This window comes from Oculina patagonica, chromosome 6 (assembly GCF_052425735.1).
Source record: "Oculina patagonica isolate OP01 chromosome 6, crgOcupat, whole genome shotgun sequence".
Classification (NCBI taxonomy): Eukaryota; Metazoa; Cnidaria; class Anthozoa; order Scleractinia; family Oculinidae; genus Oculina; species Oculina patagonica.
In genome coordinates this window covers 12,478,022-12,505,217 of record NC_135763.1, presented here as the reverse complement: position 1 = coordinate 12,505,217, position 27,196 = coordinate 12,478,022, and the positions used below count along the sequence as shown (strand labels likewise).

The 27,196-nt window shown below is 36.5% G+C and overlaps 2 protein-coding genes across 5 annotated transcripts in view; one reads left to right on the top strand and one right to left on the bottom strand.

Moving 5' to 3' along the window:
• LOC144658878 (uncharacterized) overlaps positions 1–18,248 on the top strand; it is an 84,807-nt gene extending 66,559 nt beyond the window's left edge. For all 3 annotated transcript variants that reach the window (XM_078519365.1, XM_078519364.1, XM_078519363.1), the window contains 6 exons: positions 6,306–6,407; positions 7,547–7,993; positions 10,122–10,361; positions 11,414–11,519; positions 13,697–13,902; positions 16,003–18,248. In XM_078519365.1, coding sequence (XP_078375491.1) covers positions 6,306–6,407; positions 7,547–7,993; positions 10,122–10,361; positions 11,414–11,519; positions 13,697–13,902; positions 16,003–16,502 — 1,601 coding nt within the window. In that variant the 3' untranslated portion in view covers positions 16,503–18,248. The remainder of the gene's footprint in view (positions 1–6,305; positions 6,408–7,546; positions 7,994–10,121; positions 10,362–11,413; positions 11,520–13,696; positions 13,903–16,002) is intronic.
• Positions 18,249–20,355: 2,107 nt separating this feature from the next.
• Positions 20,356–27,164, bottom strand: LOC144658809 (uncharacterized). 2 transcript variants are annotated; one of them, XM_078519293.1, is made up of 2 exons: positions 22,982–27,164; positions 22,228–22,392 (listed from the first exon to the last, which is right to left on the bottom strand). In XM_078519293.1, exons 1-2 carry the CDS (start codon positions 27,162–27,164, stop codon positions 22,361–22,363), a joined length of 4,215 nt encoding a protein of 1,404 aa, XP_078375419.1. In that variant the 3' UTR covers positions 22,228–22,360. The 2 variants fall into 2 exon arrangements, with proteins under 2 accessions (XP_078375418.1, XP_078375419.1); XM_078519292.1 differs by having other exon boundaries at positions 20,356–27,164.
• Between the last annotated feature and the right edge of the window lie 32 nt (positions 27,165–27,196).

Genomic DNA, 27,196 nt, shown 5'->3' with positions numbered 1-27,196 from the left:
TTATCTAAAACTGAACTCATAAAACTAGTATTATCACTAAAAGCAAACCAACCAAGAGTTTACAAGCCGAGACCCCCAATCCCAACTCCTCGTAAGAGTGTAAAACAGAGGGTTCAGGATTATGAAGACAACATAATTCTTCCACCATTAGAATTTAGGGATGATTACAAACCTGTCTCCATGCCAAGGACCAAAAAACCAGTTCCAATGCCAAGAACTAATGTCTCAAATGAATTCAATTTCGATGACAACATTTTTGATACAACATCTAATGATCAACCTCTATTCAAAATAAGTGAAATTGGGAATACGGTTAATAAAAAATTCAATGCTTTCACTAACGAATTTAAAATAAATGTACGCAAAAATTTCATTGGTGATAAAAATGATGTTTTCAGTGTATTTGAAAAAATGGTTGAAATGACAATAAAGAAAAGGCAGTTAAAAGGTAATGATAGATTCAGATTGGTAATTTCAAATGATAAATTAGATCATCCTATCTCAACAAAATTGTTAAAAGTTTCTGATTTCAAGTTAAATCAACTTTCAGATATAATCAATACGTTGGAGTATAAAGAAATAGATTTAGAAAATTGCAAAATAATTATTCAATCTGTTAAAATACCTGCAGGAAAAGGGCGGTTATATTTATCAAAACAAACAGTGAATAGAAAACAATGTATTATTACGATAAAAAATAATGATACATTATGCTTAGCAAGAGCCATTGTAACAGCTTATGCTAATTTACACCCTGAGAATTACACCACAACTCAGTTGAAAGATGGATTCAATAAAAGTCGAAAACTACAACAAATTCAAGCCAAAGAACTTCATAATAATGCTAATGTTGAAATTAATGATTATGGAAATTCTTTAGAAGATGTAAATAGCTTTGCATCACATTTAGATATTGAGATTAACATTATCGATTCTGAGCAGTTCAATGAAATCATATATACATCCAATAATGGTAAAACAGACAAAATTTATTTATACAAAACACGGAATCATTTTGATGTCATAAAATCAATGACAGCTTTTTTAGATGTAGCATATTACTGCCATTCTTGTAAAAAAGCTTATACGAGACGTGATAAACACAAATGCCCCCAAAAATGCCTTTCTTGCTTTAAATATTTCCCAAATGGAGATAAATGTGACGGTAAAGACATTACATGTAAGCAATGCAATCGTGTATTTCATGGTGACAGATGTTTTAAAAACCATACTAGTAACCGATCGAAAAAAGATAGTGATGATTCAGTATGCAGCAGTGTAGCAAAATGTTCAAAATGCAATCAAATCATACTAAAACCATATATTAAAATACATAAATGCGGTTTCAAAATGTGTAATAATTGTAATAAATATTGTGAAAACAAGCATGAATGTTTCATGAAAAAAATAAAATGCAAGGGTGGAAATTGCATCAAAAAGAGCGAAAAAACATGCCGATTAAATAAAAACATTCCCAAAAAAGATTATTGCTACTCATGTAAAACGTATAATGAAAAATATTTATTTTTCGATTTCGAATGTACACAAAACACTGGAACACATGAAGTTAATCTTGCTATCTGTCATGATTTTAATGGTAATGAATTAATCTTCAATGATATTAAGGATTTTTGTAGTGGTATTCTTAATGAAAAATATAAAGGATACACACTTCTGGCTCACAATTCCAAAGGGTACGACTCCCATTTTATTCTTAAATGGTGTATTGATAATGGTTTTAAACCTTACTGTATTTACAATGGTGCAAAAATTATGATGATGGAAATTCCACAATTAAGAATCAAGATAATCGACAGCTTAAATTTTATTCAACAACCATTATCATCGTTTCCTAAAACGTTTGGTTTAAACGAGCTGAAAAAAGGATATTTCCCACATTATTTCAACAAAATTTGTAATCAAAACTATATCGGTAATATACCTTCTATGAAGCACTACGGCTATAATCAAATGAAAACCCATGATAGACAGAAATTCCTTCAATGGTATGATGAACGTGTTAATGAAAATTATGTTTTCGATTTCAAAAAAGAATTAATTGGTTACTGTCGTTCAGACGTTGATATATTAAGAAGGTGTATGTTAAAATTCAGGCAAGATTTCATTAAAGAGGAAAATATTGACCCATTAAAATACATTACTATAGCAGGTGTTTGCATGGCTATTTACAGAGGGAATTATATGCCAAAAAATACCATAGCTGTAGTTGATAATATTATTCAAACAGACAAACATAGTGTAGTAAGTATCGCATGGCTTGATTACATTGCTGAAAAAAATAAAATTAAGATCCAGCATGCTTTGACAGGAGGTGAAAAACTTATCAATAACGAATTAAAAGTTGATGGTTTTTGTGAATCTACAAATACTGTTTATGAATTTCAAGGTTGTTTCTGGCATGGTTGTCCAGATTGTTACAAGCCTGATGTTATCAATAATAAGAATCAATGCGATATGGGTACTTTGTATAATAAAACACAAGCTAAAAATAACAAAATAACAGCTGTTGGTTGCAATCTTATTGAGATGTGGGAGTGTAAATTAAAAAAGGATAAATATTTCCAAAAATATTATAAAAATGATTGGTATAGAGAAGTTGTTGAACCACTAAATCCTAGAGATGCATTTTTTGGAGGTAGGACTAATGCTTCCAAGCTCTTATACAAATTCAAAGATGGTGAATGTGGTAAATATGTTGATTTCTGCTCGTTATATCCAACAGTACAGTTCTACAAAAAATATCCTATAGGTCATCCTAAAAAAATAATAACACCTGATAAATACGATGATAAATATTATGGATTCATAAAATGTAAAATTTTACCCCCAAGAGAATTATACCATCCTGTTTTACCAGTGAAAATCCAATGTGAAAAAGCTGAAAAGCTAATGTTCCCTCTGTGTATATCATGTGCAAAAACAAAGCAACAAGAAAGATGCCAACATAATGAAAATGAACGATCATTCATAGGCACATGGACAACCGATGAAGTCAACAAAGCCATTGAAAAAGGGTATAGAATTACAAAAATATATGAAGTTTGGCATTTTGAAAACTCATCCGACGATCTATTCAAGGGATATATAAAAAAATTTATGAAACTCAAACTTGAATCAACGAAATATAATTTTAAAAATAACAATGACGAGATGAATTTCAGAAATAAAGTCAAAAAGAATTTAGATATTGATTTAGGTGAATTAAATGAAAATTCAGGTTTACGAGCCATTGCAAAAATGTGTTTAAACTCACTTTGGGGGAAATTTGGTCAACGAAATAACATGAATCAGTGCAAATACGTAACTGATATAAATGAATTTTACCAAGTAGTTCTAGATGACACAATAGATAATTTAAACATGAATTTCATAAATGAAGAAATGGTGCAAATGAGCTACACTTACAAAGATCAGTTTGTTGATAACAGCTATAATACGAATATATATGTAGCATGTTTTACGACTAGCAGTGCACGGTTAATGTTGTATGAAAAACTTGACTATTTGGATAAACAGGTATTATATTTTGATACAGATAGTATTGTGTATATCGAATCTCAAAATAGTAAGGTGATAGAAACAGGTGATATGTTAGGTGATTTAACAGATGAATTAGGGGGTGAAGCTATAAATAATACATTCGTTTCTGGAGGTCCAAAGAATTACAGTTTCACATATGGAAATAATAAACAGAAATGTGTTATTAAAGGTTTCAGGTTAAACCATGAAAATTCCCAGATACTGAATCACGCAAATATGATTAAAATTGTAAAGAACGAAATCAAAGAACTCACATTAGTAAATGAAAATAAAATTACCAGACAGAATAAACAAATTGTAAACAAATATGAAGAAAAGGTATACACCTTTGGATATGACAAGCGCGCAATAAAATACATATCAGATACCAATATAGAAACATATCCATATGGATATTAATTTGACCTTGGGTTTGAGCAGAGCAAGCGATTTGATTTTTAAACGCACTAAGATCCAAGATTTTTAAAAAAGAGTATAAGAAGTTTTCAGGCTTGGTTTTACAGGCTTGGTTTTCTAGGGTTTGAATTTCAGTTTTTGATTCTAATATTTGATTCCAATATTTGAATCCATTTTTGTCCCATATTTTGTATCCAGCACTGGAAGTAGTGATGTACTACATCTCTAAGGCAAATTTGCCTCAGAGTGTAGTACATTACTACTAATGATGAAAATTTAGGTATTGAATAAAACACTTCTGATGTATGAAAGTGTACGTCAAAGTTATTTTGTTTGCAAGCAAATTTTGTGCAAAAAAGTGACTCAGTGGGCCGCTATACACAAATAGCCCAACCCATGACGTAAACCATCCCAACATGACAATCACCCAATGTCACCGCAAGCCACCCCATAAATGGAAAAAATAACTCCTGCACGCTTAGCGTGCCTATGTTTGTAATAAGCAGCTGATAGAGCTAGGATTCACCCTTTTACAGGACTGTTCATTTTGACACTTGTGTCAGAGCTCGTTTTTGAGTTTTAATCACTTAAAGCCAAAATTAAGGGTGTATTTAACAGGTAATACTGTTGCTATGGTAACCACTGACGTCAATAAAATAACCAAAATGTATTCACCAGTCATTGGGCATTTATTTGATACCATTATTGTAGCTGCAACTAATAAAAATTTGTTGTACTGACCCATCAAGGTATAAGAGCTGGAAAGTGCCGATTGTGTCGTGGCACAAGTTGGCAGACATCTGACTGTTGTTCTGATTTTTTTTGGCCTCTTCAGTTTCTTCATATACGTGGCAAAATTAAGCCCATAGAGAGATATAAGCCTAAAATAAAAATCGAGGAAGAACACAACAATTAAAATTAATTAATAACTTTACAAAACTATGGAAATTACTTTTTACCATTTATGTTAACCGTAACGGAAGGAAATTAAGCGTTAGCCGTAAAAAGCCACCACACCATAAGACCCTCTATCATGAATAGCGTTACTTAGGTCACGTGTAATGTATTTTACCTTACGCTGCGAACTTAAGTTTTTTCCCTGGCTGCTTTGAAAAATAGAAAAAGCACAGGAAATTGCGGTTAAAGATGCAACTAAGACATAACGGTTTTAAAAAACGTATTGAACTGCATTTTTAAAAGTTACAATTGATGAATGCAGCAAATGCTCAGCTCCCATTATGTGGACATTTCAATGAGACTAAACTGTAGTTTCGAAAATTTACGGACATTTTGGTTTACAATGCGTCCATAACATATTATATAATAACCTGAATTCTACGCGCATTTTGATTGGTTCTTACTTATGATCTATCAGAGTACAGACACATGGATGACGTCACGCGGTGGTGTGACTCGCGCGCGTGATCAGAGTTCATAGTCCAGATCAGAGTTGTCGGCAAAGTTTTTCAAACTTGCGAGGCCACAACAAAGCAAAAAAGTTCAGCTTAATTACAAATGTCCAGTGAGAAACAATACGCCAAGCATCGTTCACCTTTCGAAGCATTTAACTGGGCGAAACAAGCTTGAAGAAGACAGTGAATTATTCGAGAAATTATCCGAAATCTGTATGAAAGTTTGACCGATGTTGTACAGTTGGACGACGCCACGGGAAACAAACGAATTTCGGTTGAACGCTTCGGTTATGTTTACAGATTTGAACAACTTTCCAAATCGGAATAAAGGTTAGAGTTTTCATTGACTTTCAATTGACCATTTTTCTGTTTATTTAATTAATCGGATTATAACAGTGCTTCGTGTTAACGAAAACTTAATAGTTAAATCAAAACAACTAAGCTCATCTTTACGGCGGCATTGCTCACACACTGAAGTGTGCTGAAGTCTTGTGTTATTATATAAAACAAATAGATTCCATTTTGCCGTGGGTCTGTTCAGTTATAGATCACAGAAGACGTCAAAATGTGGTATGAACATCAGTGACCCACTCGGCTAGCGCCTCGTGGGCCACTTCTCTGTTCATACCACATTTTGACGTCATCTGTGATCTATAACTGAACAGACGCACGGCAAAATGGAATCTATTTGTTAAACAGTGGTCGACACCATTTAAAGGCACAGTCGTAGAATGTAGCAGATGAACTTTCCATATTTCCCTAACAATCAAACAGTGGTCTTTCGTACGCGTAAATAGTGTGTCACGAGACAGCCCAAAGGGACTTTGATTTTTTTGTTTACCGTGGACACGATTTCTCTGATTTTTACTGACACTTTACTCTTAAGTGCTACCCGCGTTAGAGAAAGTCGATTGATTGATTGATTGATTTTTGTAGAACGAGAAGAACAAGAAGAAGAGAAAGAAGAAGAGATAGAGGATGAGGAGGAGGCAGAGGAGGGGGATGCTCAATTGCAAGAGAGCAGTGATGACGAAATATGTAGGTTTTCTAAAGAAAGTATGTGTGAAAAAATATTCTGAAGGAGATGAGGATAAGTAATGGCTAATCGCATGAGGTCGTTTACGATTAAGAATTAAGTTTCACGCAAATGCGAAAACTTTTAAAATAAAGAACAATAAAAAGAACACAGAAAGAAAGAAAAATGCGTAATACTGTGAAAGATTGGGAGCCGCAATTACGAACAATCCCGCATAATGTAGGACTTGAGAACTTTACCAGGTATCTTGCTTGGCTACAGATTTACAATTTTGTCGCTTTTTTTAGTTCTACCCATTTTCAATTAGCAAAATTTAATTGTTAGAGATATATTTCCCGACAGACCATATTGGTATTCTCGGTATTGGACTGGAGCTAGCTTGCTGTGGAGGCTAATGCGGAGTACTATCATTAAAAAAAGCTTCATGTCATTTGCATTTGAAAAGAGTCCCCGCATAAGCCTCCATTGCAAGCTAGTTCCAGTCCAATACCGAGAATACGAATATGGGGTATTCATTGCACTTTTAGCTGTGTGACTGACGTATGATTTATAAATGAAATGTTTCTCAGTTGGTGTGAAGCTATTATTGACACGCAAATAAGCATCTTGCCAGTATAATTGACTCACAGTTTTCTTGAGCGCAGGTGACATAACAATATATTTCACAATGCACTTGTTTAGAAATACCGTAAACGTTCTTAATTGCCCCCCAATGTGGAGCTTGCTTTGAATTTGAACGGTATTTTCAGATTTTTGATGCCTGTTTGATAACGATAGAAGTTGTATTGCATTTCGTATCGTTATCTCCAAAGGTTTTTTGTGATTAGTAACTATGCAGTATACGTATGTGCAACGAATATTTCTCAGTTGCAAAATTCTTCCAAAAAAGATGCAAAATTTCTACCAATAATACCCCTCCCACTAGTGAGAAAGCCCATTATAAAGAGCTTTATAGCCAGATAGACGTGCAAAACATAACTCTTTCTTTAGTACTACTTAATTGTCAAGATACACGTAAATGTTGGAAGAGTTATGGCCCTCTTAAAGCAGTTAATATTTGAATCTAGTACAGCCTTTTCTGAAGTGTTGCCATCACTTGCTCTAAATCCAACCATCCATTTTATCTTACAACCTGCTTCAGATCCTGTAGATGTGTCTAGTCAGTCACAGTCAACAGTTGTTGGAAAAGAACCAGAACAAGCCCCGACTGTTTCAGAGGGAAGAGAGCTTATGGACTCTCTGCTCGAGACTATTGTCAAATGTATGCAAATCCAGAACTCCCTCCACAGGCTTGTGTTACTTAAGCTTGGACGGCATGCTTCTGTTGCTTCAGGTCAACTTGATGCTCTTGCTGAGCACACTGGCGCATCAGACTTCCCCGAGGCTCGGCAAGTGGAAGGCGCAAATGATGATCTAAATTATGTTCTGGGAACTTTGTTGTGTGACCTTAAGAATCCTTTAGAGGCATTGATGCGCTGTGCAGAAATTCAAAGTGGACTGTTTCAAAGAATGATCACTGTAAATTTGATGTCCACTGAAGAAACAACTGGCCTGTCTGAAAGAAGTTCGTCTGCGTGTGATAGTCAAGGTGAGACAATACATTAAGGTTGGATGGTCCAAAACACGAAATATTTAGGTTTTTCCGTAGTTATTCCGGGTGAACTCGTCCATGACAAACTTAGATCTTGATTTTTCGGCTTCTAGGCGATGTGTATTAAACTTTGGAAGAACTTCAACCTATCATTCAGTAATTATATGATGGAATTCGATTAAACAGTAGAATAGTATTTTTATTTAATGACATGTAGGTTTAACTGGACCCCACTTTTTGCACAAATCCAGTGAAAACTTTTCCTGATATATTTTTGTTAAATTTCTTGAATCAGTTTATAGTGACTTAATACATACCATAAACAAGTTTCAGCAAAGTCATTGGAGTAGAATTGCAGAAATATTAAGGTCTAAATTTAACCCTTAAATTTTATTGAACCCGAATTTCTCTGAGAGGCCTTCCCAATGCTTGCTAAATTATAGTGCCTAGCCAATTGTCGATCGCGCAAACCTTTTAAATAGTATTCGCTACTTTAATATGTAAACATAATAAAATGCTCGAAAAATTTGCTCAATAGTTGCGTTTTCCAACAATTTTTGAAAATTATACGATTATATGTCAAACTCCTTCAAGATGAATTTCGAGTTACTGCCATATTTTGCATCGTCGGTTTTTGCTGCTCTGTCGTGCTGCGAATTGGAGAATTGTGCTCTGAGCTCAGGTGAAGGGGGCGTTATTGATAAGCGCTCCGGCCACCTCAGTGTAGTCCCGAAATTTAAAAGAACTGCACCACATGGATGGGAACCTATCAAGGAGTTTGCGTCGATATATCCCCTTCTTGGGTGGTCGGCACGCATATCACGTAAAAAAGGGTGGCAACTTCCCATGCAAAAATTTTTTTTAATACATACATATTTTCTTTGTTGCTGCCCGCATAAGGCAGCCTCCTATTTCTGTCCCGAACCTCGACGTTGAGGTTATCTGTTTCGCTGTTTGTTAGCAGTTCCCAGGCCCCGCTACGTAAAAGGTCTGTGTTTGGTTAATTTATGATCGACGGACTTGAATCTGCGACCTCGTGCTTTGACATTCGTTGGGAAGCAGCTTCTCAGACTACTGAGAACAAAATGGTAAAGTACAGTATTTAAAAGTACGCATTAGGTTCTTTTATAAAAAGCATTTCGTAAATCAAACAATCAAATGCGTATGCGTACTTTTAAACTTTTAAAAGTAATTTATCCTCACTGCATATCTATTGTCGCGATCACGAAGAACTAAGTTATGGGAGAAATCCGCGACCGCCAAGGCAAAAGATATGCAGCAAGGCTAGGCGAGAGGTGGTCACCGCCACCAGGGGAGAAGGGAGGGGCGCAAAGTGCCTTCCAAGGTAATCTCGTCAAACTGCAAGATCTCGCACCGCGCAGCCAGATTTTATGCCTGAACGGCCGCAAAGGATCATACGAGACGCTACCAACCCGGACGCTCGGGATTAAAGGAATGAGGCGTGTTTACATGACGCGCTAATTATATATGCAGTGAGAATAATTGCTGGCTTGCAACTGACGTCGCGGCGGCCATGCTGGGGAACAAGAACAAAGCGTTTCCCTCCGCTGGGAATTTAACTTTTTTATTATGCAAATTTTGCGCAAATTTATTTTATTGTTTTGACCCCCAACATGGCCGCTTTGTCACGTGGTTGCAATCCAGCAATTACCTCAGAGAGGTCGAAACATCGTCGTTTTTAGCTCTATGTTTTATCTTGAAATGTATTTCTAAGAAAAGATTAAAATATTATTATAAAGTTCAAATCCTGTCTCACTGTCTGTCTGTTTGTCCGAGATGGATTTCGTATGAAGCTGCCGTCAATCATTGATAATTTCACTATTTTGCACTGCCAATTTCAATTTTCTGCACTGGTTCGGGATAAATTGACGTGTTTTTATAGCCAATCAGAATGCAGAAATTGTTGCTTGTATAAGAAATGTATAGAGAGCAGTATAGACATCAGGGCTGATTAAGTGTAGGAAGGTTGGTGTCATGCAACAAAATTGTTAAATTGAATGAAACAAATTGAATATTTATTAAAGAAGAAGACAACAAAACGATAATTTTTCCATGGAGATTACCTTAATGACTGAAGGATAGTATTTGTTTGTTTTTTTCACAGAAACTCTCACTGAAACACAAGTTAACGTGCTGACAGTTCAGTCTAAGCTTGAAGGGATCGCTTTTGACACACATATGGAATGTAGCTATGCGCGAAATCCTTTTAACAGGTTTTCCCTCAAGGCAGCAACTAGCAAAGATGTCATACAACTTTTTTTCGCAGCTGAGCTTCCCCATGGTCATGGAAGCCTTTACAAAACTACGGATGACAATCTTATATACAGTGGAGACTGGTACAAAGGTAAAATAGAGTTCTGGACAATTGTCTGGGTTTCGTCTTTGGCAGATGTTTTAAACTTCTCTTGTCATAGTTAAAATGGTCAAGTCGATTGAAAAAAATATCCTGCTAATTAGTTCTAGTGACGATACCAATTCTTGGAAAGATTGTTTTCGATTGATGCGTGTCTTTGGGATCTAAATTACATGGGCGTTATCTCTGCGTCACCTGGCTGATGCGGTTAGAATTTCGCCGCCAAGAATAAAAATTAGCTTGAAGTGTTTGTCACGGACGTTAGTAAGCAATGACGTATCGTTGTGGCACTATGCCGACAACACAACCCCTTTCGGTGTTCTCCCGAGTGCTTATAACAAGTATAGATGATCGAATGGGACTGACTAAATGTATGGATCAATATCACTCATTTTGCAAATTCTGAAAACGTAAGTGATGGTTGACCATAATTCAATAAGGAAATTTTCAAATACTTGTTCTTAGCATGAAGGGCAAACATTAGCATGATCAAGACATTGGTATTCTTCGAGAGCCTATCAGAAGTATTAACTGATCTTACGAAACCTACTTACGATATCCTTCGAAATCTTCAAACCAAAAAGAACTTCACTAAACAAAAGATTTAATGGGCAGTTATATATCTTGTTAGTTTTTTAGCCATCCTCTACAAAACGTGATTTCAGCGCATTCATCTTTTTAAGTGCAGAATACACTTTTGTGTTGGTTTGTTAGTAGGCTGTCGTCCGATTACCCTCTTACATGCTAAACCGCTATGGTGTGAACATTTATAGTCAATTAATTAATTCAACTAATTAACTATTCTTGGAAAGGGGTGGGGTAACTGGGTAGGAAACCATAATCTTCTGGAATTTTCAGAGTAATTTTTACTTTGACGAACAGAAATTAAATAAAAATGCCCTCTACCTAAAACAATCATATATGAGTAATTGTGGCCTGAATTTTGCCCTTTATATAAGGAAATTCTTCTGCTCGTTCTATGACGTCTTTGCAAAAACAACATTTGCTCAATGAAAATTGTACCTAATAACTTGTGTTTGTAGGCAAGAGACACGGAAAGGGCGAAGGCTTGATTCTGTCCTTACCTTGTAACAGCCCAGCTACTCCTGGACATGGATTCTACAGTGGTGAATGGAAAAACAACATGAGGTTTGCATCTTAAGTCTTGGCTCTGGTTCGAAGCGTATTTCTTATTAGATTTATTTAGGCGTGTCTTAATATCTTCAATAGTGTTTCGCCTCAAAATTTTGGTTTTGTGAATCATATCTCAAATGTCCCTATCTTATACAAAAACAAATAAAACAAATAAAACAAATAAAACAAATCAAAGGTCTCCTTGAGACTACGACCATTTTGCATCAGGTAAATGAAATAATAGTAATGTTATAAAGTATCAGAAATTGAAGTACAGTACCGCCTGAAATTATGTGCAAATCGGCCGCAGGTTTTACGATGTAACCGCTAGTGATTATTTTCTCGTTTTTTGACGTGAGTCAATCCATTGTTACGAAATTTAGCAAGTTTAGTGCCTTAGGTTCCTCGCCGGATCAATTCACACAAGAATAGAGGGATCTAAAAACCATATTCCTGAAACTGAAATATCCCGTAAAATTAATTGAATCTATTTTTTAAATATTTCAATCCTCTCAAGGCCAGAATTAAAACTGTATTGCGCCAGCAGACAGCCCTGTACGAATCACCTTGCCATTCAAAGCTCAGAAATCCGCAGACTACGTACGCAGGGATCTACGTGACCTAGGAAAGAAAATAGATTGTGTAACACAACCAGATAGTGTAACACAACCAGTCTTCACAAGCAAGAAAATCTCAGAAGATTTGAATTTCAAGGAAATAAAGCCCTTTCTAATATAAAACCAAGAATGTGTGTTATATGAATTTAAGTGCAAGTCGTGCGATGCAAATTATATTGGCTACACGAGCCGCCACCTCCACCTGCGTATTCAGGAGCACAGATACTCCGTGATTGAAAAACACCTGAAAGAACAACACAATTAGACTGTTCACAGTCCCCAATTTTTCCGTGAAGTCGTAGAGATCGATCGTTCAGTCCGACGAGCCGCCACCTTGGTTCACACGAACGCGAGCGAAAACTGGTTCTTAACCACGGGGTTTTTGCACTCTCCCCAGTGTTCGCTCGCGTTCGTGAACCAAGATGGCGGCCCGTCGGACTGGACAATCGATCTCTACGACTTCATGGAAAAATAGGGGACTGTGAACAGTCTACAACACAATCGAAAGCCGACCGATCTTCACAACCAATTTGCCATCCTAAAGAAATACCGCGGAAAGTTTAAGTGCCTAATTTACGAGATGCTCCTAATTAGGAAGAAGCTGTTTAATTGTTATGCACATTTGTCTGTTTTCCACGCCTCAGTATTGTAATTTAGTTTCACACTTTCTTTTCTATAAATATCGTTCCGTACCTTGTAAAATTTGCATTTGATTATGGTGACATGTCGTCAATAGAGGTGAAAGAATTGAAATTCCTGAAGCTTGGAAACCTACGATCAAAAAGCACAACAGCCGATCGACAACAAAGCGGACCTATGAGGGATCAACTTTTTACAGTCAGAATAATAATGGGGATCAAGAAAAAATAGTCTTGTGGGGATCGAAATGCACCAATAGCAGCAAACCAAAATGCTACAAATAGTGACATGTAAACAATCGACCTCATCGCCCGGTGAAGACTAGCAGTATTGCAGTCGAAACCTCGCGATCAACATTTCAAAGCAACTCAATGCAAGACAAAGAAAAAATAATCATCTTCTTTTTTATTAAAACTTTTTTCTTTTACTTTTGCACTGCAACATTTTCCCCATCTACGCATCTTTTCGACAGTCTCAGCATGGTAAATTTACATATACGCACGTTCATTTCAAAGTCACAACAACTATAATACAATTTAAAGGAAAAAATCTTTATCACACGCATGCCTCAGGTAAGACGGTAGTGAAATAAGAAAGCGTGTGGCAAAGAAAACAATCCGACTGAGTCCCCTACGGGAATCGTACCCATAACCTCTCAAACACCGGGCTGGTGGCGCCCTATCCACTAAGCCATGGAGGGACTCATGGTGAGAGAGGCCATTTGCTAGGTTCATATATGGCATGCTTCCTGCATCTTGCTAGGATTGGCAATGTTGAAAGCGTACTCTATGGTGTTAAATAAATAAAGATCTTTCTTTCTTCATTTATTTAGGTCCCACCCATCCATAAAACAAAATGTGTATTGATATATTAGTTAGAAAGGTGGAATCATCCTTATCAGACTTAATATCATACCATTGTTATTCTCGTTGCTAGGCACGGTAGTGGAAAGATGACCTTTGCATCTGGTGCTGTGTATGAAGGCCAGTGGCAGTATGATAAAATGACCGGTTATGGGACCTTGAAGTTCCCGGATGGGTCCGTTAGGGAAGGGACATGGAACGAAGGATCATTGGACGGCTGTGTTATCTTCACTTGGCCCCATGGAGTTACTGAGTACCGCGAGTATGAAAAAGGCCAAGGTTGGATGTAACTGTAATTACGCGAGGCTTTGGGATGAATATGGGGGCTTTCTGGCTCAATTAACCATTGTGATCTTAGCTAAGTGATCTGAGCTGTCTGTCAACACTACTACTGCAAACAAACTATTTATGGAAAATAATGTACAAAATAATATCCAATCTAACTTTAATCTTTGCTGATAATGTAATCGTGAATTCATGTCGCCATCACTCACTTTCATTATGAAATTCCTAGTTTATTGCGGTTTTCAGTGAAATGCGAACTCTGAAATTCAAAATCCAACTAACGATTGCGTTTTTCGCTGCCGTCAATCATAATTATGGCGACAGCTAGCGAACCATGAAAAACAGAAACAAACAAAATGGATCGAAATCTACCAATCACAATCGAGAGACGTGACCCTTTGACCCAGGTGAAGTGAACGTCTGTTTCCCGAGAGGTCCGCTAAGATGATTGACGGCAGCAAAAAGCGTAAATCGTTGGTCGAGGATTGAATTTCAGAGTTCGCATTTCACTGAAAAGCGCAATAATCTTTTTTATCTGTGAAAGCAGATGTAGTTCGAGCGATTTTGAACAAAATGACTGTCAACTCGCGTCATTGATTTATAAAACTTGATGTTTTATCGAATCAAGTTCGATGAATTATAAACATGGATTATTCTTCTAGTAAAGGCATTTGTGAGCTGTTTGCGAAAATTACCCCCTACACAAAGTTAAAAAATAATTAGTTCCAGGTGATATAAATTAATTAATTGATTAATTAATTAATTAGTCAGTTAGTTTAACAGGAATCGAAGAAGAGAAGGAGTGAAATTGGCCCACCTCACTACCTTAGGTGCCATTTTTGGCCGATATTTTAATTGCTGGTTTTCACTGTCACGCCACAAAAAGGAAATACAAAACTATTGATTAAAAAAATAAGAATATTACAGGTTGTAGAATATTTAACAATTATTCCACGAGTGCGCGTTGGATATGAGATGGTATATAGCCAACTCGGCGCTACGCGCTTCGTTGGCTATAACGATCTCATATCCAACAAACGCGAGTGGAATAATTGTTTTATAAAAAACGCCCAAAGAATTGCAATATTTGAGCTCCCCAGTTGTTTTCGTTGACGCGTACCGGCTACCATATTTGTGGTCAATGGTATATGAGCTCATAAACCATTGGCTGTTAACCAATCAAAACGCAGGAAATGCAATATACCATTGCTAGTTTTGAATAATACTAGATAGTCTACTTGTCCAAGTCTCGGCCGGGTCGGTACGTCAAAATGTTTCACACAAATTTAGCTGAGAGCACAGTACGAACGCCATGTTGGTGCCCATGCAGAATTGAATTCCCCATACATTTTCTTTTACTTTTTTATATGGAGTTTAATGATGGTTTTCCCACCCATGTCAAGAATGAATTATATAAGTTGTCGCTCATTGTAGATATCTGGCATTAACTGGAAGCCATTGTCAACAGTACGAAATGTGTACCTTACTAAAAAGCGAGTGAGGAGAAGAAAACAAACCATGCGGGTTAAATCAATTATTGTCCAATAACCAGTGAATTTTATTTTAAGAAGGCTTTCTTCTTGTGAAACTGGTCAATCAAAGTCAACTTATTAAATATGCACAAATTAGTGGGAAATGGCCATTTTTGCAGGGAGTCTTGGAGGGAATGAAATATTATAACCTAATGTTTTGTCGCAACTGTTAACTCATGATGCCCAACATTTGTGCTAAGTTTGAGCAAAATTGGCGTTTTGAGCTGTATTCTCCGCCTGCCTGGTTCTCTTGTGTGGCATGCTTTCTTTTGTGATGTGATTTGGCAATGAATGTAGTCATGTAAGGTCCTCAAGAACAAAAAATGGGAATGGGTAACTTGTAGCCACGGTATAGAGACACTATGGTTTCCGTGGCAGAAGGGTCTAACCCTGCAGCTACAACTGAAAGACAGTTATAAATCGCTGACTGTTAGAATGTCCAGGCTGGGTTGAGAATAAAAATATCAAATGGAGATGTAACAGCTGATATGTGGTTAGCAATTGGTTGCAGTTGTTTCTTTTTATCGAAGCTAAAGCAAATGGTTTTATTTACTATTTACAGGTCAGCTGTCTTCCTGTACAATTGACAAAACAACGGCTGGTAAGATGTCACAAGTTAGTTCCACTCGGTCCCAGCTCTTAACCTCAATTAAATGCATAACCAAGCTTAAAGGCGAGACCCTCAGCCTCAAAGAACAACTGAACAAGCTCAAAATTGAACAAGCTGAGATGAACAGGAAACACCAAGTGACTCTTGTTCAGCGGGAGCAGGATTATCAGAATCTGCAAGAGAAGTTCGACAAGAATGTGACAGAAGCAAAGGAATCCCACTTAAAAAGTGCCGAAAGAATACACAAGTTGGAAAAAGAGTTGGAACACTCAAAGGGAGCGCAGCTGTGCCAGATTTGTTTTGAGCGACCACGTGACTGTATCATTATGCCCTGTACTCATTTTCTGTACTGCAGAAATTGTGTAACTGAGCATAAAAGGAAGGGTGATTCACGCTGCCCTACTTGCCGCGGCCCTATAGCTGGTGAAATGTTATGTAACATCAATCACTAAAATAGTTTGTAGTAGACTTTGCGAGGAGTAAAATAGTAACAACCAAAATAGTGATGAAAGGAGAGCAGTAGTAACAATCTCGCTCAGTCGAACCAAAAATTATTTTCCTTGGATTTACTCTACTCTGTTACAGTAATTTTTCTCAGTATAACTCAAACTTCTCGATAACTCCGGCGAACAAATTTCTGGACACCGGGGGGAGGGAAACTCCTATATGATAGGGACGGGGATGCTCGTCGTCTCGCTTAGGGGTGTAAATAACGGATTCTCCGACGAACATCCATATCCCCGTGTTCTGGACCCCAAGAGAAAAAATTCCAATTATTCACCCACGCTAGTCAAATCATTGTATAGCAATACTTTGATGATTAGAAATGTCATTGCAGTGTAGAGTAATTGCAATTCTAAGTGACTTATTTTTAATTTTGTTCCGTAATACAAAAACATGTTCATTGATCACATCATGTTGGACTCTTGGTTTGACCGTGGACCGACTGCAGATGTTTGCCCTGTGGATTCAAATGCAAAAAGGCAAAACTCGTGTTTTACAGGCGACGTCAAAATAGGCAAAGCAACTTCCGCGACAAGTCGCGACGGCTGAACATTTCGGCGGGAAAAACGTGGATTGGAAGTAAAGTTTACTTCCAGTTTCTGTCGCCACGAAAAACGTTTGGTGATTAAGTTCCTCAATAACAATAGTGCGACGGTGAACTGCAATATGTAATAGATTGTTTAAATGATTGGTAGGGTTAACTTCAAAAGCCATGTTAAATTCCGTAGGCGTGTCAAATGTGCAAGTTATAAGGAATGATAACTGCACGTTTTAGATGCTTAACATGTAACTTCCAACGTCAGTTACGCAGTAGTTTTTATAATTATTGATAAAGCAGGCTAATTAAAAGACAGCTTTTAAAGCTGATGTGAGCCTGCTACTAAATTTAAAATATGACAATAGTAAGTAAATTAATACCTGAATTAGAGGCATATGTACAGTCATGAGATATAAATTAATGTAGATAAAATTATCGTTTACCTCATCCACCATCACAGAATTTTGTTGTTCAATACTTTGGGCAAGCCAATTTTGGAATACTGCTGCTCGGTTTGGAGTAACCTGCGATCAGGCGTTCTTTTTGCGTAAGTAGGGAGGAAGGGCATGATCTCAGGTTAGGTTTGGGGAAACACCTCCAATGAACAACTGGAAAGGATCTTAAAAAATCAGAAGTGGGACGTTAAATAGTTGTCATCTGGAAAACGGCAACATCGCATGATTTGGATATGGATATATGTTAAATATACCACGTCCCATTTCATATCCGTCGCCCGATTTTATAGAGAAACGCAAAACAAGAGAACAAATTCACCTTTTCAGTTATAATTTTTCTAATCGAATCACAAATCAATAATTTCACGCAACAATAATTCGTAAAACAATAATTTTACCCACCATTACGCCGTGATTATCACTGTAGGTTTGTTTTCCTTTTTACCACGAGAAAGCGCGTTAGAAAAATTAATCGGAGAGTAATAAAATAAATAACGAGATAACTTCATGGTTAGTGAGCAAGTACGTTTTTTAAAATCTTTAACAAGTAATGAATCTTTCCCCCTGAATATGTAATCCCCCTTATTCATTCTCTAATATTTTAATTATTATTTTTTCAGCCTTCAAATTAAATTACTTGTTGTATTAGAACTGAAATCTTCAGGTTGAAGTTAAAGTTAAATAAAGCTGTAAATTTTGTTCACGAATTGTTTTGCATTTTGATTTCTCCTCTCGACATTTAAAAGATTCTCCAAAATCCGTCGGAAAAGCCATTTTAGAATTTACTTAAACTGCCAACTCAAATGGCTTGTGTTTGGTCATACGATATTTTTCACTAGTGGGAAAAATGATATAGCCAATAGGATTGCTTTAGTTATATAATAAAACCCATTCTGGCTTGCTGGTATATTGGAGGATAATGCTCCTGACTGAGATAAGATTACTCGCACGGGGTGGTTCAAATCATGTCACGTGATACGATATTCCCCGCACCCGCTCCCCTCCCACCCTCCACCTCACTCCGCAACTATAAAAAAAACTGCAGCAACTTCACCATAGGTAACAAACAACTGTAAGCAAGGCTGATCATTCTACGTGAAAAGTAGACTTTGCGAGACACCAACACGACTAGAACTGATAGAGCTGGTCTAGTCGTGTTGGTGTCTCGCAAAGCCTACTTTTCACGTAGTATGATCAGTCTTGCTTACAGTTGTTTGTTATTTCATTATATTGCTGATCAGATCTCTCAGTAGATCCTACCAATAGCACCATTATTGTTTGCGGTCCCTTGCAGTTTTAGTCTCACCACAGGAAGCCCAGTCTGTACGAGTAGAATGTTGACCTTTGTATTGTTTCGCCGACTTGAGCGATTTCCATATTTATAAGGTTTTGTATGGGGAAAGAAATGCAGGCCATATGACGAGAAAAGTACGCTTGAATTTTGATAAAAATTGCTAGCCTGTACCCCAATTCCAGTCTTTTAGTGTACTGTGTGTTTATTTAGCGGATTTGAAGTGATTTCTTTTAGTGTAGCTTTGGTTTCAACGGTTTCTCCTGTAAATAAGAAAAGATTCATACGGTATATATAGAGGAGAAACCGTTGGAACCAAAACTCTAAGAAATCGCTCCAAAACTGCTAAAAAAACCAAAATACGTAACAATAGAGGTCACAACACAATTGGACTACCTGTGACTTCATGGAATGACGGAAGCCTCCGGCTGAACTACCAAACGACTACTCTTCTACAACATAATTTACGATTGCTGTGAGGTTCACATTCATGATCAGTTTGTGATATATTTGTCAAAAATAACAACCAACCAAGTTAGCAGATGTTAGTATTTGAAAGAAATGATTACCTATAAAACCGAAACTCGGTTCAAATTTCTGAAATTTGCCCTGAATTGTTTTCAGATTGCAAGAACTAAAAATTTGGCTCATCTTCGGTGTAAGAACCTGTGAAACTATATGATGCTAAAACAAAGAACGACTAAGACAACAAAGAACCTCAAAGCAGTATAGAGCAGGAAAGCAATAGCTCCAAAACAAAGGAAAATTTCATAAGTTCTTACGCCAAGTAAGGCCCAACAATTTTCCGGCAAATTCCGCAACATTTTTGTCGGGATGGCCTAGCAATTTGCAATTGCTCATTAATCCACCTCAGTGCCGTAGCCAGACGAAAAGTCTTACCGACGCAAATATCGGACAAAAACGTATTTCTTATTAAAAGTATAATTTAAATGCACAGCCTCTGTCAAAAACTGGGAAAAAAAAAATCAAAAATATTACGGCCCTATGCCCGGACGAAAAGAGAAACTGTTAGAGTGAAGTATCTACTATCTAATCCATGGACACAACGAATCGTCCGCGTTTTCAACACATGCAACACATGCAAGCATGATATATTTTGTTGCGCTACCGAAAATCAAGTGGAAAATGGTTTTGTTATTCAATTATAGACTCTAACGTGAAGTACTTTACATATAAACGCTATTGTCATGTCATAACAATAAACATACGGCTGTGCATTAATTTGAATGTCTAAACAGAAGTCCACTAACCGTTTCATTCAAGGAAAATTGTACTAGTCCCTGACGTATAAAAAATTATTAATCTTGTATCAAAGAAGTATATGTAATGGTTAGAAAAAGATGAGTGAAAAGTAAATCAGAAAAAAAAGCGAAAATCTTGGCTTCGTTTACGGACACAAGTTACTTGTGAAATTATCATAACAAATAGCCCCAACATCGTCATGCCGTTTTTTCGCGTTTGAATTTATAATAAACAATAGTTTTGTGTTAAAACAAGAAGCTTAAAGCTGAAAGCTTAAAACCGGGCGGTTAATGTTTAACTACTTGATTAGGCAAGTACAGCAAAAACTTTTAACATACCATTTAATTGACTAACACACAAGTCTGTGGTTTGTTTGTCCATGCTTGGACAAATCACATTGTTTGCCATGGCTTTGGAAAAATCCAACTTAGTTGCAGAATTAACAAACTGAAGACTTTTCTTTTTAAAGCACAAGTTTACGATTTCACATTGTTCATATGTTAATTAAATTTATAATACATTTTTCCTAAAACAAGTATCAAGTATCAGTGCACGATGGCAGCTTGTTCTTGGGCTTTGTCTTCACTTTATTTGTTTTATGTCCAAGTTACTCCCTGACTGTGATGTATCATTCTGTAAACGTAAAATGTAAGATCAGGTGATTAACTTGAGTCAGAATCCGTGGTATCTCTCTGTTTTCTAATGCAATTCTTCTTTGCCAAAATGAGATGTCCATTTGTTCCCGACATATTAAGGTTCATTTTGTTAAATGTTGCCTTTGATTCTTGTGTACTTGACTTGTTGTGATCGACGTATTGTCTTGGCCTGCAACTGAATAAAATCAGAGAAAGATCCAGTTAAGTTTTAGAACCAAAATAACTAGAGTAAGTGGGAGGCTTCTAAATTTATTTAAGATTAAAATGGTTGTGATAATTGTGTTGCAGAAATATAGAGATCTTGACTTAAGAGTGAAGTTGTGTTATTTGGGGACAATCGTGGCATTAGTAAATGTATAATGTTCTCCAACTTATTAATAATTCAGCAAGTTAAAACAAAGAAAATCATAACCGTGAAGGAGGTCTTAATTAGCATAGATATTTACAATTTAATTTCTCGGTTTACTCGTTTACTTACTTAATTCTTGTTTCGATTGAGAAGATAAATCAAACACTCGAGACAGTGCTTCATCGGCTATCCAAACACCTCGAATTTCGTCAAAAATACTGCGGTGTTCGTCATATTTTCAACTCTCTTCTCGGTGTTTAGATATCCCCATAAAACACTGTCTCTTGTGTTTGATATAATATTACTTCACAACTTAACATAATGAAAAACCTTATAGGAAGCGAAAGCTTAGGATGATTGTAACAGCTGTAAATTCCAAATTGAAGTATAACTTACCTTCATGATAGTGTAGGGCTTGGTGTCTGTCAGACATACATGCACTGCTAGCTTTTCACAGCATTGATTGCTGTGCACCAGGCGGAGGTGTCGAGGACATATCGTCCTCATACATTGAAAACGTATATTTTTGTTGTTTGCCGGTGTTTAAATTCACTTCTTTCACTAAGTTCACTACATTCACTTCATTGGCTAAATTCACTACATTGGTAAAATTCACTATATATATTCAGTACATTGGCTAAAATCACTATATTCACTACATTGGCTAATTTCAGTTTTTTCACTTCATTGGCTAAATTCACTATATTCCCTACATTGGCTAATTTCAGTTTTTTCACTTCATTGGCTAATTTCACTTTATTTACTACATTGGCCAAATTCACTACATGGACTAAATTCAATATATTGAATTTCGTTTGCGTTATAAATAGAGGAAGATTTTAACTGCATCATGATCTGAATAGTAAACACTTATGATGGTATTTTCCACAGTTTTGAATTTATGTGTCCTGACATAAACATGATCAAGAAGACTTCCTGATAAAAATGTTGGTTTGTTCACAACTTGTTGAAATCCCAACGTGCTTTCCAACGCAGTCTTTAAATTGTGTGATTCTTTTTCAGAGAGGTAATTAATATTAAAATCACCAAGTATTACATCAACTGTGTACATATTCGTGAGGTTGCTAAGGTTATTAACAAAATCATGTACATTGTAGGCCTGTTTTCGGTAAAGGAACAAAAATTTTATTTCACAATTCTTCCGTTTAGTAAAAACTGTTGTCAACATCAAAGCATTTATTACTGGAAGGTACTCTTTTTCAGTGATCAGCACCGTTGTCTTGTTACAGAAAGCTAGGCTTGAACATCTATCATTGCTGTCTTGCCTGTTAAGTATGAAAGGATAAAGAAGATCTCGGATATCATTGTCTGAATCAGATGGTAACAGTTGAGTCTCCGTTAAGAGTAACATATCACAGTTGAGAATTTTAGTGTCAAATTTAATGTCAATACTGTGTTTTCGAAGCGATCTGATATTTAACAGCACAATAGGTATAATAGGATCATTTTCCTGTACTTGAAAATTAGCATTCTCCTCTAGAAGTGATGTGTTTCGCAGTCTCTCATACTCTTCGAGTACTCTTGGGTCTGCTTTGATATGTTTGTGTTCTAATTTTCCAAGGACATAAAGACCTTGAAGAGAAGTTGCACGGCTCAAAGCGACATAGATTTGCCCGTAATTAAAGGACCTTTGTTTAAGCAGTTCAAAACTTACAACAATTTTGTTTAAAGTTAATCCTTGAACTTTATGAACGGTACATGCCCACGCTAAAGCTAACGGAAACTGCAACCTTTGTATTTCTGGAGATGAACGCTTCCCTGGGTTACACTTTATTTTAGCTAAGATTGGTTTAATGGGAACAACTTTGTTTTCTATAGCAAAGACATCAGCAGATTTTTCAATAATCAAGTTACCTGCATCTTTGTCATCAAACTTAACATACACAACAGTGGGCTTCTGAGTAATTTCACTCACCAAGATTCGAGCCACAGTGCCCAACTGGCCATTGATGAGTCTGTCAGAGATATCGAAATTGTTTGTTAGCATGACACGAGCCCCTTCTTTAACAGATACCTCAAAATCTAGGCCACCTGTATAAGAGCGTCCTTTTGAAAGAACTCTTTCAATTTCATTCCTTGATACATTGTTTGGATATTGGTCAATTGCTTGAAGGACATGTAAGGGCATGGAAATGTCTTGAAGGCGTTTATTATTATACTCCGTAACAGGTTTATTTTCAGCCCATACATGAAGCTCATTTGAAGGATAGTTCTTTGTGTCACTGACGTCGACCGATCTAGATTGAATAATGCATATGTCGGATTCTGTGGTTTTTCCAACCCTCAATCTGTTTAAGAGCTCAATAAAAGCTTGATCACCTTTCTGCCTCATAATTTGATCCAGCTCCACCATTTTAAATTCATGCCACGGGTGTGATAAATTATATGTGTCATTAGCATAACTAGAAAAAATAGGTTTTTGTTTGATAGGGGGTAACTGAAGTAAATCACCTACAGTAATAATGCTAATAGCAGCAAACATCTCTGAGCTTGAACTTCCAAAAATTTCTTTTAATCTTTGATGGATATGCAACAACATCTTGTTTGAAACCATTGAAATTTCATCAATTATTAAAAGCTTAAGCTCGCTAAAACTGAGCCTCAACAACGTTTTCTTTTGATCTGGCAGTGGAGGTAAAATAATTCCAGTATCTTTTGGAATACCTAGTGCTGTGTTAACAGTTGTACCACTTATGTTTATAGCTGCGACGCCAGTAGGGGCCATTACGAGAACTGCTGGTAAAGAAGGATTTAGTGCAGTATACTTAAATGTATTCACAGCAGTGTGATAAATTGTTCTGATTAAATGGCTTTTTCCACCACCACCTCCACCCGTTACAAAAATGTGTATTGGTTTAATGGTTTGTTTATTTACGCAGTTTACATTTTTAATCATCTTTCTGCACCAAGACAACACAATGTCATACGTAAAACGCTGTTTTACATTTAAAGTTCTTACAGAGTTTCGCAGTTCATCATCTGTAATAGCAGATGGCTGGTTGTAACAAGTAATTTCTGGGTATGTTCGGCATGTTTCTGGTAGTGTTAGTATCTGTTCAGGTAATTCCTCGTCGTATTGATCAAATTCATCGATATTATTTGTAGCTTCTGTTGATACATCATCATTTTCTTGGTCATTAATAGCATCATATGATTGAATATTTCTCACTGCATTTTCACTTAACATTTGTAACGCCATATCAACAGCCTCAGCGTTTGGTTCAAACATTCTCCTGTTTGTCTCTACTTTAGCATTAACTACCGGGTCCTGAAATTTGGTTAAATATAACTGATCACCACGACCAAGAAGGTCACTCTCTTTTCGCCATGGAAAGTAAAGCATGAGTAGATGGTGATAAAATTTTTCGGGCTCTTTTGTTTTGCTTGGTGTATGGAATCTTATAACAGCCTTCACCTTTTGAAGTTTCATGATTTCTTGGGCGTTAATCAGCTTAATTATAGGTGGAAGAATTGATTCAGAATTAGAATCATGGTTTGATTCCACTAATTGGTCAGAAAGTACATTTGGCTGAACATCATTAAATTCATCAGGATTTTGTTTGTAGTCTTTATAATAATATGCAGCGAATTCTGCTAAGCATAACTGGTCAACAATATTTGGCCGATCGCTGTATCTTTCGATTATATTTGACATGAAAATATCAGTACTGTCCTCCTCAAGAGCTTCGATTTCTTGTTGACATTTTGCCACTCGACATCTTTCATGCGGTAAGCCAGTATTTACAAAGACTGTGCGAGGAAACGTCTTGCGTAACCAAAGTTCAGGCATGCATCTGTAAACGCATTCTTGAGCACTGACTTCTCTACAAGATAAGAAAGCTGAACCAACCTTTTTCAAGCTTTCTCTAATGTTCAAATTATCAGCTTTAGCCTCTTTTGCTGCATTCATTATAGCTTGGGAACATTCGGTCTCATCTTTAGAGAAGTATGAGCAAACGTAGGTTATGCACTTGTAGTGATTAAAAACAGGCTGTAAATCAACATTTGCACGAAAACCTTTTATTCCAGCTTCAAAGTAATTATTAATGAAGCAACTGTTAATGGGTCTTTTAATATGCAGTTCAAAATCGGTATCAGCACTAATTGATAAAGCCCACTTATAGTCTTCTTTGGAAACTTTGCACATAGCCAATAAATCATCTGCAGTTATGCTTGAATCATAATTAGACTTACTTGGATCTAAGTTTTCGTTGATTTTCTTCTTTACAGAACATAAGATTTCATTACGCTTTTCCAATATCGTTGCTTTTTCATCATCAGGAATGTCATGTGGCATTGGTTTGGAGACAACTGTCTGGTCTGTGAAAAACTGGCCAAAATTAAATCTGCATGGAATATTCCTATACTTTTTGCAACTTCTTGAATGAGTATGTTTCTGATAGAGGTTTACTAAATCATACAACTTAGAATCGTTTTCCCTTTTTGGAAGACTTCCTTGTACATGTTCATCAATGTATCTTATGTAAGCCTGTTCGTTGCCTTGTTTTAGCTCAGGACAATCTGAAGTCCATATCAGTGAGTGCAAATGTGGAGATCCTCGCATTTGAAATTCAATCCTAAGCGCATAATATACAATCTTTCCAATGGGGTTTGCATTACTTAGTAATACATCCTTAAAAAAGGTTTCTACTCTATACTGGAAGTGCTTAGCAGCGATAACGGGATTAAGATTAAGCAAAGAACATTTCTCATTATACGACAAACTGTCAATTTCCTCTTCTGTCAAATTTTCTCCCTTAACACGAGACAGTATTTGAAAAAGTTCAGGCCATCTAAGATCAGCACATGACAAAGTCATAAACCATGTCGGGATTCCTAGTTGTTGTACCATTGCTATTGCTTCATACATAAACTTTTGCCAATACGGTGGACTACCTGGGATACTTCTGAGAAAAAGATATGCTTGGTCCTTGAATATCATATTTTTGAGAAAAGGTTCGTTTGATCTAAATTGTGATGCTGTAACTGGCTGCCCATGTAACTTTTTTAAAGCAATGTTGATACTATCTGAAACTTTCTTTTGCTCAGTAATAAATTGTGCAAAGAAAAGGTATTCAGGATTCATTGCAAATCTTCCGCTATAATGAAGTAAACGTGCATTAAAGTATTTGACAGGTGTTAGTTTTTCCTCTCTGTCCATTTTATACCCAAATCTGCCTTTAGGAAACAGAACTGGAAAGGCTAATTCCTCACAATATCTGTCAGTCATCATAGACACTGGATGCTTATTTTCGCCAGGAGCAATATCAAATATTTCATTTCCAGCTGATGCAGCCCTTCCTTGGTCTTCAAATATTACAGGGTAATCTTGAATAATGGATTGTATACACGTTTCACAAGTTGCTGCTCTGTGTTCATTAAGCGGGTCTTCTCTTTCACAATCGTCATCATAATCCTCATAATTTTCATTAGCTGGTGTTCCATTCTGAGAACTATTTGCATTATCTTTTCCGTCTTGTGCGTATTGCGTCTCACAATCATTATCATTACCCTCGCAAGAATCATTAGCTAAAGTTTCACTCTGGGGAGAGCTTGCAATGTTCGATCCAGTTTGTTGTTTACACATGCAAAGACATGATAGTTCTGGATCAATGTTTTCAAGATTGATAGTTACATTTTGATACAGCGGGTTGTTCCTTTGAAGCCAGCTGAGAGCATGCAGTATCACCTGTGGTCGCACTGCTTGAAAGTAAACATGACCTCTGAATTGCAGTTTTCTCTTGAGCTTTATCATAATTATACCAGAACTATCGGGTGGCCGTGGTAAAACATTACATGTTTCTTCACAAGTCACTGGAACGTTACAAATTGCCCCCTTGATTTTTTTTTGTTGACCTTTTGGCATCACAATGATTTTCTGAAATACTATTCGTTGTGAAACCAGTATTTGCTCAAGTTTTTCCAAAATGGAAAGCTCGCGTGGTACATCATCAACAGCAAGGTTGTTGTGCACTGCTTGACATGGAAGTTTGTTTTTCTTTTTCATTGTGATATGACAAGTGTTGCAAATGTACATGTTTCCATTGAACGACTTGACACTTGTAAACA

Bases quoted from the DNA above. Each gene is read 5' to 3' on its own strand.
- LOC144658809 (XM_078519292.1), bottom strand. From the start codon at position 27,164: ATGTACATTTGCAACACTTGTCATATCACAATGAAAAAGAAAAACAAA.